This window comes from Candoia aspera, chromosome 1, assembly GCF_035149785.1.
Source record: "Candoia aspera isolate rCanAsp1 chromosome 1, rCanAsp1.hap2, whole genome shotgun sequence".
Lineage (NCBI taxonomy): Eukaryota > Metazoa > Chordata > Lepidosauria > Squamata > Boidae > Candoia > Candoia aspera.
The window spans coordinates 11,854,278-11,870,733 of NC_086153.1; the positions used below are offsets into that span (position 1 = coordinate 11,854,278).

At 43.0% G+C, this 16,456-nt stretch overlaps 1 protein-coding gene across 1 annotated transcript in view; it reads right to left on the reverse strand.

Annotated features, from left to right (window-relative positions):
* The window catches only part of GALNT17 (polypeptide N-acetylgalactosaminyltransferase 17), a 260,211-nt gene that overhangs the window by 119,381 nt on the left and 124,374 nt on the right, over positions 1-16,456 (reverse strand). Inside the window, exons 3-4 of the mRNA XM_063297376.1 lie at positions 11,039-11,205; positions 22-196 (exon numbers count right to left, since the gene is read on the reverse strand). Of these exons, the coding sequence (XP_063153446.1) occupies positions 22-196; positions 11,039-11,205 (342 nt within the window). The remainder of the gene's footprint in view (positions 1-21; positions 197-11,038; positions 11,206-16,456) is intronic.

Below are 16,456 nucleotides of genomic sequence, written 5' to 3' on the forward strand. Positions count from 1 at the left end.
ACATCTTACATGGTCACCTACCAGCCTGCGGTGAACTCCACGTGAGCATCAAAGAAGCCTGTGATCTGCCCTGATGCCACTTTCCAGCCTTCAATGCGAGCTCGGATCAGGCCCTCTCTTTTCTGGTTGCGGATTACCTTCACCAGGCCTGGATATCGCTTGTTGACATATTCTTCCAATGGTGCCTTCAGTTCTTCTAGAAGGAGAAAACAACAAGAAGCTTGGGTGCCTAGTTCACAGTAGGTAGTCAAAGAACCTCTCTATTATCCTTTCTGAGACTCCCCAAACCCACTGTGATTGCAACTACTAAAGATCTGTAGGATGGCTTCCCATCATTTTGAGAAAGGAAACAAAGGAATATGTTAGCATATCCTGAAAGAGGCAGAAATCTTCAAAAGGATCCACTCTCAGAAAGCATGGACCTGCCTTTTTTGCATCTTTGTCCCACCCTCTGTGACTCTCTGCCCTAAAATGTGCAGTTCCCAGCTACCAAAAAATTCTTCATCTGACACTTGGATATTGTACCAATCAAAGCGAATATTTGCAGCTCAGGGTTGAACTGTGGAGTCCTTGGTGGTCTCTGAGCCTTGTGGTTTTCTTGCAGACGTTTCATTGCCAGACTCAGCAACATCTTCAGTGTGAGCCTGAAGCATTTGACAGCCATATGTGCTCACCCTGAAGATGTTGCCTAATCTGGCAAAGAAACGTCTGCAAGAAAACAACAAGGCTCAGAGACCACCAAGGACTCCACTTGGATGTTGTCTCAGTTGATCAACTGAGTTACACTGGCAAATAGCTTAGGATCAGGATTTGCTCAAGCAGAGGTGGATGACCACTTTGGTAGACCCTGGGGCACCCTTGAGGAGATGGACCAAAATATTCAGACCTTGGTTGTGGTTGTGGTTGTTGTTAATTTATTTGGGGATTTTGGAGTTGGGTGAAAGGAGTTAAATAGCATCTTAAGACTTGCAGAACTTCCTAGACTTTGCAGAGGAGTCTCTATGGTGAGGTAACGATCTTAGGAAAGAAAAGGTTTAGTTAACCATACAACAACATTTCTCATGATATGTTGGACCAGAGGGAATTAGCTTACCTTTATACAAGATTAGGTCTGTTTAGATAGGGCCACTAGATTGAGAAACTTCTACTGTCGTTTGGTGGTCATCTGGATTTTTGCAGTCCAGATCTGGTAGCCCTCATTTAGGGCTAAATCTAACCCCTTGGGATAGCTGGCTCAATCAATTATCTGGGTTATTTTCCTTTTTTGGAGTTATCACAAATTCTACCCCTTATCTGCTTTGACACAATTAAACATTTATGGAAGTGCAACCAGAGAGCAGCTAACTAAGTGGCCAGCTGCAAATAAACCACCTGTCTGGATGGAGTTTGGGCAAACAGTGAGTGAGAGAGTGGTCTGAAGTCACTGCTCCACCCAATCTATTGTCTAATGGTAGTGCCAGATCTATCTAATAGCAAGGCAGTTTCTTCTCTGGGCAAGTTGAACTACTGATTTGTGTTTATGTTGTAAGGAAGAACAAAACCAAACCTAGGTGTTTCTATATGTATTTCTGCAAGCCAGATAATCACCCATTTTTAAAAATTTCACACCTGATGCAACACTTCCATTTTCTATCTGCCCAGCTCTCCTCCTGTTTCTTTGATGCAAGAATCTCAGGATGCTGACAGCAATGGCCAGCAACTATTGTCTAATGATTTAGACATCACATCAAATCTTACTGAATGAGCACAAAGTTCAATTTATGATTCCTGCTTCTGGTTAGTTGCCCAGTGACGTGCTCTGCTGACCTTGGACATACCATAGTTTGGAGCACCAATTTTCTGAGATCATATTGAAATGTATTGAAATTTCTGAATTGAAATGTCATCTTCTTACAGGATTTGGACATCAATTCAGATGTCATTTTAAGGCAATGAGGTAGAATACAGATAGCGACTTAGAACACTTGAATGGAAATTAACACAATGCTTGGCCAAGAAGCTAGAAATTGATAAACCTATTTTACACTAAGTCAAGAGGGTTTAACCTATATTGGATAACTTAAAATTAATATATGAGCTGATTATAATCTATAAAATATATATGGACATTCCAATACATGCCACAGTACTGTGGAATGTACAAAATGTGATTTTCCTTGAACCTGGTAAAAGTGTCATTGTGTTCCAAGGTGAAGGATTTGATGAGCTGACCATAACCAACTCACCAATTATCAGCATCACAGCAAAGTGATTCACTGTGGCTTGAGTTGCCACATGGACAGAAGCATGGTTTTTATTCAATAATCTGGAAAGATATTGCTAGTTTGAGTGAGGCTATAAGTCAAAGGAAGTTTTTGTTCAAGGCATCCCATTCTTTTCATTCCTTTGGCATTCTGCACGTTAGATACTGCTCATTTTTGTCTTCCTGAAGCAGCTAGTGTTTTCATGGAGAAGGAGAAGGAGAAGGAGAAGGAGGAGGAGAAGGAGGAGGAGAAGGAGGAGGAGGATGAGAAGGAGAAGGAGGAGGAGGAGGAGGAGGAGGAGGAGGAGGAGGAGGAGAAGGAGGAGGAGGAGGAGAAGGAGAAGGAGGAGGAGGAGGAGGAGGAGGAGGAGGAGGAGGAGAAGGAGAAGGAGGAGGAGGAGGAGGAGGAGGAGGAGGAGAAGGAGGAGGAGGAGGAGAGGGAGGAGGAGGAGAGGGAGGAGGAGGAGAGGGAGGAGGAGGAGGAGGAGGAGGAGGAGGAGGAGGAGGAGAGGGAGGAGGAGGAGAGGGAGGAGGAGGAGAGGGAGGAGGAGAAGGAGAAGGAGGAGGAGGAGGAGGAGGAGGAGGAGGAGGAGAGGGAGGAGGAGGAGGAGGAGGAGGAGAGGGAGGAGGAGAAAAGGGCGAAGGAAATAACCTTTTTGTCTGACATTAAATATCTTGGCAATATGATTCCCCAGCCATTTGTGTTCCTTGTCCAAAAGAGAAAAGAAAATCCTAAATGTCCAGATGTAAAATATGGGAGAAATTGCCATAGGATTACTGACATTTAGATTCACAACATGGCAGACAGCCAGCTGCTATAAAGACTGTTCTAAAAAATGAAATAAAAATTAGAAGTGAGATTATTGGAAAAAGGCCATTAGAAGGGCTTTTTTGTAATGCCTCTGGTTCCATTGTCATGCCTGGTAAAGTTAATTTCAGCCCAGATTTATGTTCTATTCCTTTGACTTTCTTGGAATACTAGGCTCAAGGTCAAAAGTTACTCCAAGTTAAAAAGATTGGGTAGCATGGGATGGATATCTGCCATCTACGCCTGAGAAGGAAGAAAACTTTCAGTTTAACAACTTAGTTTCCAAATTGCATTATATCATGGTTTGCTCAACCATGGTTTGATGAATAGCCACTATAAAGACTCCCTCAAGTCAAGCTCCACTCCTGGGAGGTACAGGAGGTACATGGACCTGTCAGTGTCGTTTACTTGACAACAATGTGGAAGTGGTTTGACACTGCCATCTTCCCAGATTCTTTCTGGATTCTTAGTCTAGTCTACACCCTGAGGATTTCCTAGTGGTCTTCCATCCAAGGTCCAACTGGGTGCAGCCCTGCTTAGTTTCTGAGCCCTGGAAGGTTGGCCAAATGCTGCTACCTGATGAGACATAAAAAACAACCTACCCAATGCCCCTTTCCAGTCCCACTCTGCCCAAACAGGAGGGAAAAACTGATCTGGGTTTCAGGTCTTCCGAAAACATACAAGCACGTCCATTGTGCCATTTCATTAAAATTCAATTAAGTTTCAATAAAGTGGAAAAGTGGGGGAGGAAAAGAATCTTATTATAGTCATTTTATGAGAGCCATAACCAATAAAAAAAAATCCTAGTCAGGTATATCAGATGAGTTTAATTGATTATTTTGTTAAACCTGCACACATTTAGAAAGGAATGAAATGATAAGTACTGTATGTAGTAGTCTCCTTCAGAGTTTAGGTGGAGTTCTAGGTATTAAAAAAGGGGAACTTCCTTTAAATGCTGAGAGCTTTTCTCTTTGATTCATCAGCCAGGATCCACAAACCAACAGTGGAGCAGATTTAGAGCTGCCCATGGCTGCAATAGAAGAACAGAAACACCATGTGTGTTCTGTTGGCTATCCAAAACAGGGTGAAAACATCTGGCATTTTTGAAAGATTGGGGTGGGAACACTCCCAAAATGGCTGTCATGGGAGAGCAGTCCATTTAGAAAATGGCTGCCTTGGTGGAGCTCAGTATCCCCATTGATCAGGAGGATATTTTCCACCAACGCAGTACTGTAGCACAGACATGTTGGAACTTTTAGTACAATGAAAAATACATTTTTTCCCTTCACATCATTTTCCTTTTACTTTCTACTGTCCCAGTGGGACCCTCATGGAGACCAGATACATTGCAGAATGCTATGAAGGCTAGGCAAGATGTCAGCTTCCTAGTTAATTTTATTGATGTATTGATTTATTAAAAGGAGATTAATTTATTATTTGATTAGAAGAATATTAAAAAGTTGGGGGGGATGTCTGTCAGTGGGCACATAGGTGCCCATGGGTCCAGACTGACTATCTAAAAACTTCCTGTAATCAAACTCCGAGTCTCAGCTCCTGTATGTGCACAAAGCAGTGAATTAACGTAACACAAATTGCAAATAGGCAACACAATTCATGTAAGGCCAAATTGGAGTTGGTTGGTTGGAGCCTATTCTCTCTGTATTTCCCACTCCTTCTTCCAGATATCAAAGAAGAGGATTTTTGTTTTCAGGCTGTACAAATTTGCATTGTAGTACATTCCATCTTGGGAGAAATTCTCTGCCTAAGAAAAGTGAAAGGCCTCTGAAGCTCCAATCAAGAATCTAGATTTGCTCCCTGACACTTCACATGGATTAGAATTTCCATCCATGGAAAATGGAAGAAAACACCTTTTTAATATGACCTTAATAGAAATGTTCTAACCATAAGTGCTTGTCTGTGCACTGTCTCTACACTGGAAGTACGTATTTTAACTGGGTCGCATCTGTTAGGGAAGTAACAATAAGCACAAAATTGGATTCAATGACTTTAAAATCCCTTACTATTTTGTCCCTGAACATACAGTATGTTTAGGATTTAAGAAGCTTGGAGGATATGGGTGCCCATGTAATCCTGCCTTCCATATCTATATGAGAAACACTTCTTCCAAAAATCATTCTGCTTTACTGTGAAGATCTAAAATAGGATATAAGCGTGCTTGGCCAAAAGCCCATGCAGAAGTTTGTGTCACATTCAAAAACCAGTTTGTGATGGATGTCCTTCCCTGCATAATTTTGATTTCCTAGAGCTCCATTCCATTCCTTCCTGATTTTGCTTTTTATATATATTTTTCTCCTTCCAAACAGGGGTGCCTATATAATCCTCTTTCAGTATAATGTTCCATGCATTATATAATGTTCCATGATGGCTATAGACCATGAAAACATAAACCATCATAAATTTGTTCATCTTTAAGATGCCAGGGGACTCATAGTTTTCCTTTAACAAGAAGATTCCTTCTATCTGGAGTTGAGAACAACAGAATATATCTCTGCAGTTGTAATATCCAGACTGCAAAGCTGGGCATTGAATGGAGTCTGAGTTTCCATTACTGGGGTCACTTATCTGGGGGGAAACCCTGTGGATCTCAGCTGGTCTTGCTTTTGAACAAACATCCAGAGATTGGATCATTAGTGTTAGCTTCCATGCATCTATGTCACCTTTCTCAACCGTTTGGCCCTGGAGGGACCCTTGAAATATTTTTCAGGCCTCGGGGAACCCCTGCATATTCAGGCTCAAATGTAGGCCGGAAGTTACAAAAGTATTATATTTGTTTCATGGGTAGGCCTTGAAACAAATTAACAGTGTTCTTAAACTAAAAATAAAGAATGAAGAATTACCTCTTTAATGTGAAGCTGCCCAGATTTGAAATAATTTTTTAAATAAATCAAGATCTCCCAGGGAACCCCTAGGGACCTCTTGGGGAACCCCAGGGTGCCACAGAACCCTGGTGGAGAAACCCTGGTCTATGTTGTTTTTCGCAGGCAAGTTTCAATAGATTACTAGGGTCATGAGGATCCTGAAAAATCCATGTTGTATAACAACCTCCTTTAACAGGATAGTTATCTGACTTCCAAAAAACCTAATGGTATTTATATAGTAAGAATTTTTTTTAAAAAAAAAGTAAGCTGGAGATTACATTTATTTTAAATGTGCAAGGTGGCTGAAGAATCTCTTTCGTTTTTGCTTACATTTTAAATGATCTAGTACATTTACAATAGTATCAAGATCTTGCCTATAGTTTTCATTCCTTCTCTGACGCTTGCTAGATTTGCTCTGTAAACATGTACCAACCTGTAGTCAGAAAGTGCTGAAGAAGGAACTCAGCTATGAGACAGGTATTGCTAGAAGCCCCCTGGGCTTTTTAACGGTTAAGTTGGAGACGTTATGCTCACTTGTTCATTCATCTCAATCCTCCAGATCTTCTGAGGGAAAATACGACCAGGAGCCCAACTTTAGCCATAAATATATTTCTTTTACTGTGGATCCCTCTGGGAGTGAAAATCCCAGATCCACTTCTACAGGAATTAATGGATAGTTTTTTTAGATCTCTCTGATTCAATGAAATAGAGTCTCATCCCAAAGGATTTCACTGTCTCCCAGTGTGTGTAGGCAACCTGAACTCCCTTTTGGGGTGGGGGTGGGGGTGGGGATCCTGGAGCCCTCACTAGCATCAGTGCCCAAAAATCAACACCAAGGTTCTTAACCATTTCCTTAATCCAGGAAAAACAGAACCAGAGTTTAAGCCTAAAAAAGGTTTACCAAAAAAGATCAGGGCCTTGTAATGGTGTAGGCTTTCACAGACAGTATCTGTTGTGCAGTGTTGGGCTTCAGGGTCTAGACAACATGTTTCGCTGGCTACTGTGGCTGACATCTTCAGAGGCAAGATGTAGCAGAGCACTTTGCCTTTGAAGATGCCAGCCATGGTTGCAGGCGAAATGTCTGGAAATCTGTTGTCTAGACCACAGTCGCTAAACCCTGAAGCCCAACACTGCCCAGAACAGGGCCTTGTCCGCTTAGCATAATCATCGTCTAGACCATGGTCATTGTCTAGACCACGGTCGCTAAACCCTGAAGCCCAACACTGCCCAGAACAGGGCCTTGTCTGCTTAGCATAATCATCACCTAGACCATGGTCATTGTCTAGACCACAGTCACTAAACCCTGAAGCCCAGCACTGCCCAGAACAGGGCCTTGTCTGCTTAGCATAATCATCGTCTAGACCATGGTCATTGTCTAGACCACGGTCACTAAACCCTGAAGCCCAACACTGCCCAGAACAGGGCCTTGTCTGCTTAGCATAATCATCGTCTAGACCATGGTCATGTCTAGACCACAGTCACTAAACCTTGAAGCCCAGCACTGCACAGAACAGGGCCTTGTCTGCTTAACATAATCATCGTCTAGACCATGGTCGTTGTCTAGATCATGGTCACTAAACCCTGAAGCCCAGCACTGCCCAGAACAGGGCCTTGTCTGCTTAGCATAATCATCGTCTAGACCATGGTCATGTCTAGACCACGGTCACTAAACCCTGAAGCCCAGCACTGCCCAGAACAGGGCCTTGTCTGCTTAGCATAATCATCATCTAGACCATGGTCATTGTCTAGACCACAGTCGCTAAACCCTGAAGCCCAGCACTGCACAGAACAGGGCCTTGTCTGCTTAGCATAATCATCATCTAGACCATGGTCATTGTCTAGACCACAGTCGCTAAACCCTGAAGCCCAGCACTGCACAGAACAGGGCCTTGTCTGCTTAGCATAATCATCGTCTAGACCATGGTCGTTGTCTAGACCATGGTCACTAAACCCTGAAGCCCAACACTGCCCAGAACAGGGCCTTGTCTGCTTAGCATAATCATCATCTAGACCATGGTCGTTGTCTAGACCATGGTCACTAAACCCTGAAGCCCAACACTGCCCAGAACAGGGCCTTGTCTGCTTAGCATAATCATCATCTAGACCATGGTCGTTGTCTAGACCATGGTCACTAAACCCTGAAGCCCAACACTGCCCAGAACAGGGCCTTGTCTGCTTAGCATAATCATCATCTAGACCATGGTCGTTGTCTAGACCATGGTCACTAAACCCTGAAGCCCAACACTGCCCAGAACAGGGCCTTGTCTGCTTAGCATAATCATCATCTAGACCATGGTCGTTGTCTAGACCATGGTCACTAAACCCTGAAGCCCAACACTGCCCAGAACAGGCCCTTGTCTACTTAGCATAATCACCCTGCGTAAGTCAATTCTTTCCTTCCTGCAAAAAATTAAGTGCAGCTTGAACTATCACAAAGTTGTCCACCCCTGGAATACTGGGTTGGGAACAGTGATTCTGAGATTAGCACTGACTTTATTTAAACCAATAGATGAGAAAAATGTCCCTTTGGACATTTGGACAGCTCATCGCCCCAGAAATCTTCTTGGCCTTTTCTCTTGTTAGAAGTACTGTGGGCTGCCTCAGACTCTCCTTGTATCATTTCATAAAATTTGTGATTCTCTCCACTCTTCCTTTCTCCCTTTCCTCCCCTCTCCCATCCACTTTGACTAGTAATTATGCTTGCAAGAGCCATGTGCGTTAGACATAAGCATCAAAGCAGGCTTGACTGCAAGAAAATGTAGTGTACAACCAAGGGCCAGTAGACCTCTTGGGCTCAGATTGAGAAAATGTCAAGTAAAAAGACTGAATAGAATAGCTACTGCTTCTGTCCTTTTATGTCTATTGTTCAGAGGACATATCAAGTCATGCTGGGTCAGTCATGTTTTCATCATATCCAGATATGCACACACATGTGCACATACATACAGGTAGTCCTCACTTAATGGCCATTTGTTTAGTGATAGTTCAGACTTAAGACGGTCCTGAAAAAACTGACTTATGACCAGTCCTCATTCTTATGACCACTGCAGAATCCTCATAGTCAAGTGATCACAATTTGGGCGCTTGGAAACCAGTTCACATTTATGACTGTTGCAACATACCGTGGTCATGTGATCACCATTTTCAACCTTCCTGGCCAGCTTCTGGCAAGCAAAATCAATGGGGAACCACATGATTGGTTTAACAACCACCACAAAAAAGGTCATAAAATCAGCTCAGATTTGCTTAATGACTGCTTCGCTTAGCAACCAAAATGCCAGTTTCAATTTTAGTTGTTAAGTGAGGACTACCTGTACTGTATTCTGAAGTGGAAAGAAAAAATATAATACATAGGCACACAAGCCAACCACAGCCCTTCTAAATCAAATCAGCTGAATATGTTGTATTTTTACGCTTTAAAAAATCTAATTTTGACAGTGAGGTATATACTTTTATAATGGAGTATGGAGTATCTTTTGAGATACTTCAAAGAGGTAGTGGCTTAAAACTTGGCTGATTTTGAAAATGCTAAGCAAGATCAAACCTGACTTCTATAGAGGTGGAAGACTGTCAGCAAATCTCAGAGCTGTAGACTAGATTGGAAAGTTTAAAAAGAAAAACTCTCAGAAGGCAATGGCAAATCTCTTCCATGGCTGCCAATAAAATGACCCAGGTGTGTTCATGAAGTCATCAGGAATCATCTTAACCAAACAGCATCTCAACATTTAACTCTCATAAAGCTGTTCCTTTTTTCCTATTAGTTTTTATTGTAAGCTGCCCAGAGTCCCTCCTCATGGGGGAGATGGGTGGTGATTAAAATTTGACAAATAAATAAATAAGACTAGCCCAATGTTTGACAGAGTAGGGATGTAGGATAGGCTGAAGCAGTAGCGTGCTGATAAATATTTAACAAGATTTGCTGCCTTCATTGCTGTTGCCGTGCTGCAGTGTCAGCTGCCAAACAGCTGATCATGCGCTAGGCTTTGGGGCTCAACTCTGCTTTCAACTGGCTCGTAAAATTTCCAACAAACGATCGGCTCACACCAGCTGACTTCAGCACACCACTGGGCTGAAGACTCCAGTGACTTCCAAAATACAATTTGCCTTCATCAAGAAACAAGGAGAACATGTGAAGTTGTAAAGACCAGAGCAAAAGAAATGTAGTGGCTACCTATCATTAGAGTCAAATAACTGAAAACTCTCCACTGGTTTAGGAAAAATCCAACAGGAACGAGAAAACTAAAAAAAAAAACAGGTGTAGTATAGACCCTTGCCTATCAGATTCCTTCTGCTTCCTAGCAAAAAAAAAAAAAAACCAAACCCTAGGCCAAAGTGAAGCTTTAATTCAAAGGTTTAATTTGAAGGCAATTTAATGAAATTGTCCTTTCAAATTGAATCTTCATCTGAAATGGCTTAATTGATTTAATGCTCTGAATAAAACCAGTTGCCAAGAAATCAGTTCAAAAATTCAGCGTCTGCACCAAATTGAGCTTTTGAATAGAATCAATTTAAAGAGTTCAAAGCAAAGACTCCAATTACTATAAAGACAGGATATCACACCTGATTACTGAAGTAAGGATAAGAATTTTACAAAAATGTTCTTCGGTTGGTGGTGGTGGGACATATTTCCCTATCAAGTTGAACAAGAATAGTAAAAGCAAGTAATGCAAGAAATTTTGGGCACTCAGTCATCTAGAGGAGACCTACAAGATTCAGAGTCTTTTCTCCTTGAGAAGTACATGGGGATAGGCTAGATGACAGACTGTCTCTGTGGTGCACTCCCCACCATGAAACACACTTCCTCCAGAGATATAAGTGGTCCCAATCCTCCTTGCATTCCATGCACAAGCAACATGAGTGTAATCCCATCATGCGCTTGCTATTAGTTGATTGTAGGTATCTGACGTAGGAAGTTTGATTGTAATATTGCTTTAACTTTTTGTACCTATTTTCAATTTCCGTAATGTGTGTTTTGTGCTTCCTCACCCAGAGCTGGTCAGGACTCCAGCAGGCTACCAATATTGTTCAACTAAATAAATGAATAGTGAATGTTTCATAAGTGTCCTGCCTGCTTTGTCTTCCCCTCCCACTAAAAGCTGAGCTTCGTACCTTCATCACTGTTGTCATCTACAAGGATGATCTCCTTCAAGAGGTGAGCTGGAGTGTGGTTTACAGCGCTGTGCACCGAACGGAGGATGACTGAAAGTGCCTCGTTGACAAAGATAAAAATAATAGAAAGCTGTGGGAGTTCCTTTGCGTATTTAAGCTGTTTACACCTGGAGAGAGACAGAGGAAGAAAGGCTAGCCAAAAATTTAAATGGCTTTACAAAAAACACAGAAGTATGAACAGAGTAGCTGTACCTGCCCCACCTGAAGAGGAATATATATATATATATATAAAACGATGGTATCTTTAGCTATCCTAGATCCTTAGGAAGGATGTGATACTTTTGATTAGCACAACTATCTGGTAGACAATGTTTAAATAACAATAGTATTAATAGAACAAAAGAATCCCAGGCCTGAAATTTGCATATGCTAATGTGCAGGTATGTGTTTAAATTTGGAAATATTCTGAAAGTGAAAGGTCCCCTGTGTAAGCACCGAGCCATGTCTGACCCTTTGGGGGGGATGCCGCTTTTGCTATGTTTTCTTGGCAGACTATAGAGCGGGGTGGTTTGCCACTGCCTTCCCCAGTCATCACATTCCCCAGCAAGCTCGGTGCTCATTTTACCGACCTCGATAGGATGGGAGGCTGAGTCGACCTGAGCCGGCTACCCGAGAATCCAGCTTCCGCTGGGACTGAACTCGGGTCATGGGGAGAGTTTTGGTTGCAATACTGCTGCCTACCCCTCTGTACCACACGAGGCTCTTTTGGAAATATTAGTTACCACCAAAAAAACAATATAAAACTGTTCACTGTAGTTGTGTTTTTACTACAAAGTCTCCTAAGCCAGTGTATCCAATAGTGGAGAGGGAACTTGAAGGCCATCATCCTCCCATCTTAGGTATCCTTGTCTCTGAACCAGACCTGGACTGGACAGGCCTTTAGAGAGAGGACCGGGTCTTCACATAGAGACACTCCAGTGTGCAGTTGCTGAAGAAAAGGTAAATTCCATGTCTGGAATCACCAGGAAGGAAAGAGAAAGTAGAACTATCACTACAATTTTGTGTCAGTCTTCCCATGTAGACCAGACAGGAAGCACAACCAGATGAGCTAATTCTACTTTATTGTAAGGCTACATTAACAGGATCTCGCAAGTCTGAAAGTACAATTCTCCTGCTGTCACCTTTACAGCCTGAGAAACTAGGGAGGGCCCCTCCTGAGCCTCTTGCTCCACCCACTATCCAGCTGTGGGCTATGCTGTCTCTTATTTGACCACTCCCTAGACAGCATCTCTTCATCCCATCTCCCAAGGTCTTCACACGTACCATTACATTATGTCCTTACATGTATCAGTAAAGAGACCACACTAGCATTCTGGCCCATGCACCTTCACAAAGGTATTATAGAGGCGAAGGTGCAACAATAGGTGATTAAAAGGCTGAGAGGTCTTGAGTACTTCCTCTTAAGGAAAGACTACAGCAACTGGGGCTCTTTAACTTGGAACAGAAAGGTATGGGGAGGCATGACACAGGCATACAAAATTCTATTGGCTTGGCACCAGGTATCTTCAGAACCACCTTCTCCAACTGGAACTACCCTGCCTAACTAATTCATCCCGAGAGAAATCTCTGGTAGTCTCCCACTTCCGTGAGATGCATATGATAGGATCTATTTTTTCTGTGGCAATGCCTATAATCAGCATGGTTTTAGCCTTCCAGAACCCGTAAAACACAGACCTGTCCTGGAGGGTCTACAGTGATACATGATGCCTACAATGGAGGACTGTACTATATTTGTATGATTCTCTAGTGATAGAATTTTGATTCTTTGACTGTGGTTGTTTTTATTTTTTTAAGTTTCATTACCACAACCCCCTTAGAACTTTTGGATCACAGGTGGCATTAAATCTAATAAATAAATGAGTGAAATAATGCCATTGAGTGGCATCAGGGAGGCAAAGCCAAAGAACTTTTTCTCCCTCTCTAAGATGTTAGAGGAAAAAGTTCTAAGGTTAGAACTTGAGCTCAGTCAATGAAACTAAAGACAAGGAGGCAGAGAAGCAACAAAGGGAAACAACTCTGTCACACAGCACATGGCAAAACTGCATTCACTGCCAGCAGCTGGGGTGTCCATAGAGAAGTCAAAAGGGCAAGGGAGTAGCTACAACTGTGCAGTCGAAATCCCATGGGCCAAAGCTAAACTTGAAGGGGTGGGGCTTCAATCACATGGTCACAACTGCTACAGGTAGCCCTTGCTTAACGACCACAATTGGGACCAGAATTTTGGTTGCTAAATGAAGCAGTCATTAAGCAAATCTGACCTGATTTCACCACCTTTTTTGTGGTGGTTAAGTGAATCACCGTGGCCCTTAAGCAAGCCATGTGGTTGTGAAGCAAATCATGCAGTTCCCCATTGATTTTGCTTGCCGGAAGCTGGCTGGGAAGGTCAAAAATGGCGACCTCATGACCGCAGGATGCCGCAACGGTCATAAATGCGAACCGGTTGCCAAGCACCCAAATTGTGATCACGTGACTGCAAGGACACTGCCATGGTCATAACTGCGAGGACTGGTCACAAGTCAGTTTTTTCAGCACCATGGTTGCGATGGAATGTGTTCCTGAAGGATGGGGTGATGTGGTAGATTCCAGTGAGGGTCCTGGTTCCTGGGGGAGAGAGCATTCCAGACTGATAAACGACTTCACAGCCCAGACCCGGTGGCTGGGAAGGTCAAGAAGTTCAAGGCACCCCTCCTTAGGTCCCTTTTGGGTTGTTTCCTTTAACTTAGTGCAGTAGCCTCAGTCTGGCAAGATTCTGTCTGTGGGATGGGAGCAATAAAGAACTAGAGTTGGAGTACCGTCTCAGCATGGTTTCTGTTCCCGGTGACCTGACAGTCGTAAGTCTGAACTGTTGCTAAACTAATGGTTTTTAAGTGAGGACTACCTGTATCTTGACATGTTGGAGCCCTCCCTCTGCCTCCCCCACGCCCCATGGATGCCCCTGGCCAGCTGTGGCAATGGCAGCCAATTGGGGTAGCTTTTAAAAGGAGATGGGATACATTCATGGAGAGTCAGTTTGAGTGCCTCCTGGCCCCCATAGCTGTCTATTGCCTTGGGAATCACAAGCACCAGGCCTTAAATCCTGGTTGCTGGGAAGCAGGAGTGGAAGGATGTCTCGCCCCACAGTTCAGGCTTGTGAGCTCCCAAGTTTGCCACTGTAGACACCAACTGCTGGAACAGATGGACCAATGAGCTGACTTAGAAGGGCTTTTTCTATATTCTTAGGATTCAAGGCACATACACGGGCTGTGCTGGGTTTCAGCTCACGCTAAACAGACCAGGCTATCAGCTGAACATGTCATTTCCCATATTAGCTCTGCTGGACCTGATCATAGCGGCCAAACCAATGCATTCTGAAAGTTCATTGCAAAACTGGAGAAGGTTTACCCTCTTTGACAGTTTCTCGTAAACAACAAGTACTTGAAGTACGTTGCCTGTAATTCCTAAGCCAATAAACAGTATTGAGAACCTGTCCTCCATGAACTTGTCTGGTCCCCTTTCAAAACCAGTTCAATTGGTGGCCATTGGTTTGTTCTTTATAAAGTGGTGATAGCAAAAATCCTATAGTTTACCCCTGGACTGAATTCATTGAAGTCTATTCCATTTGATTTCCATATTAATCTGCATTGGGGGGGGGGGTGGACCTCTGATGGGATTCTAGAAAGCATTTCAAAAGCATTTTCCCTTTAAGATATGCACTTTTAAAATACATCTCACTGCTCTATTTCAAACAAGTGTGACATCAAAATATTCAAGGGTGAAAAACACAGCAGAGGAAACTAAGTTTCCATCCGCACATTAATCCATGAAGAATAGATCGGGTCAATTGACACTGGAATTCACAAATACGTTATTCTTCAAGCATCCTTTTTTTTTTTTTTTTGTGCTTTAGTGGCAAGAAACAAGGAAAGCAATTCAGCTGAATGATATTTTATTTGTTTTTCTGAACTGCAAGCCAAGGTGAGCTTGTTAGATTGCAATTACAAAACAGGTTCTTAGATCCAAATGCGGATAAAGTTATGTCCACTCCATCATCCCTGCCTACTTTGAGGAAACAGGAATACCCATAAGCAGAGAATTTACTCTATGCAGACATTCTCAAGCTGGGGTGGGTAATCCACAACTTCTAGACCATTTACTCTATGGTGTCCAGACTCACTTCTGAAATGGGAATAAACCAAATTTAGAATGGTCTAGTGTAGGGAACCATGGAGATGACCTTGGAGAAACTATTCAGAGAAACTATTCAAAGGGGCCGCGGTGGCTCAGTGGTTAAGACGCTGAGTCAGAGGACCATTAAGGTCAGCAGCTCGGCAGTTCGAAACCCAAGAGTGCAAGCTGCATGACAGAGTGAGCTCCCGTCAACTTGTCCCAGCTCCTGCTAACCTAGCAGTTCGAAAGCAAGCAAATGCAAGTAGATAAATAGGTACCACTTTGGGAAAATAACAGGGACATGAAAGGAGCCCCCTCAGGCATCCCCCAGGCAATGGTGATATCACCAGCACATCCTTTCAACACAGAAGCACATTGGTAGGTGCTTCTGACACACACACACACACACACAAACTGTTCAGAAACCATTACAAAAAACAAACAAACAAACAAAAAGCACCTATCACACCACTTTCAAAAGTTGCAAGGGGACAGATAGTGTGGGGACAGAATGAAATTAGTATCATGGGGGTGTTGGTCAGGAGACTGGGCTCCCTGAGAGAGAACATGGGACAGTTGAGAATTATTGGGTTCAAATGAGTTGGGGGCACTGCCTGAAAAATAAAAGCACACACAACTCATTAGGCTGATTATTGGACACAAAGTTCATGACCACCTGCTTTGTTGCCTTGCACCCAGGAACGCTGACCTTGCTTCCAACATCTGGATCCCATGAGTCTTGCCAACACCACAATCACTCCATTCACGTTATTTCTTTACATATAGTTCTGTTCATCTGAACTTGGATACTGCAGTTGGACTATTCTTTTGTTTAAATGTCTTCAGGGGGAACCCACTGCCTTGGACACCCCTTTCTTCTCCCTCTATTTTGTAGGATAGAACATCATCACACTCTGAAGTCTTTGCAATGTCACCAGCTGTACTTCATGCAGACCCAGGCAAGGGATAAAGCAATGTATGATTGAAGAAGAAGAAGAAGAAGAAGAAGAAGAAGAAGAAGAAGAAGGAGAAGAAGGAGAAGAAGGAGAAGAAGGAGAAGAAGGAGAAGAAGGAGAAAAGGAGGAGGAGGAGGAGGACTCACCACTAAAGATATATGTGTCAGTCTATTTGACATCTGCTTAAAGCTGAAAGTGATTTTTTTTCAGCTGTGATACAGAGTCTCTTTAACAAGATTTAATGGAATGAAAGAGA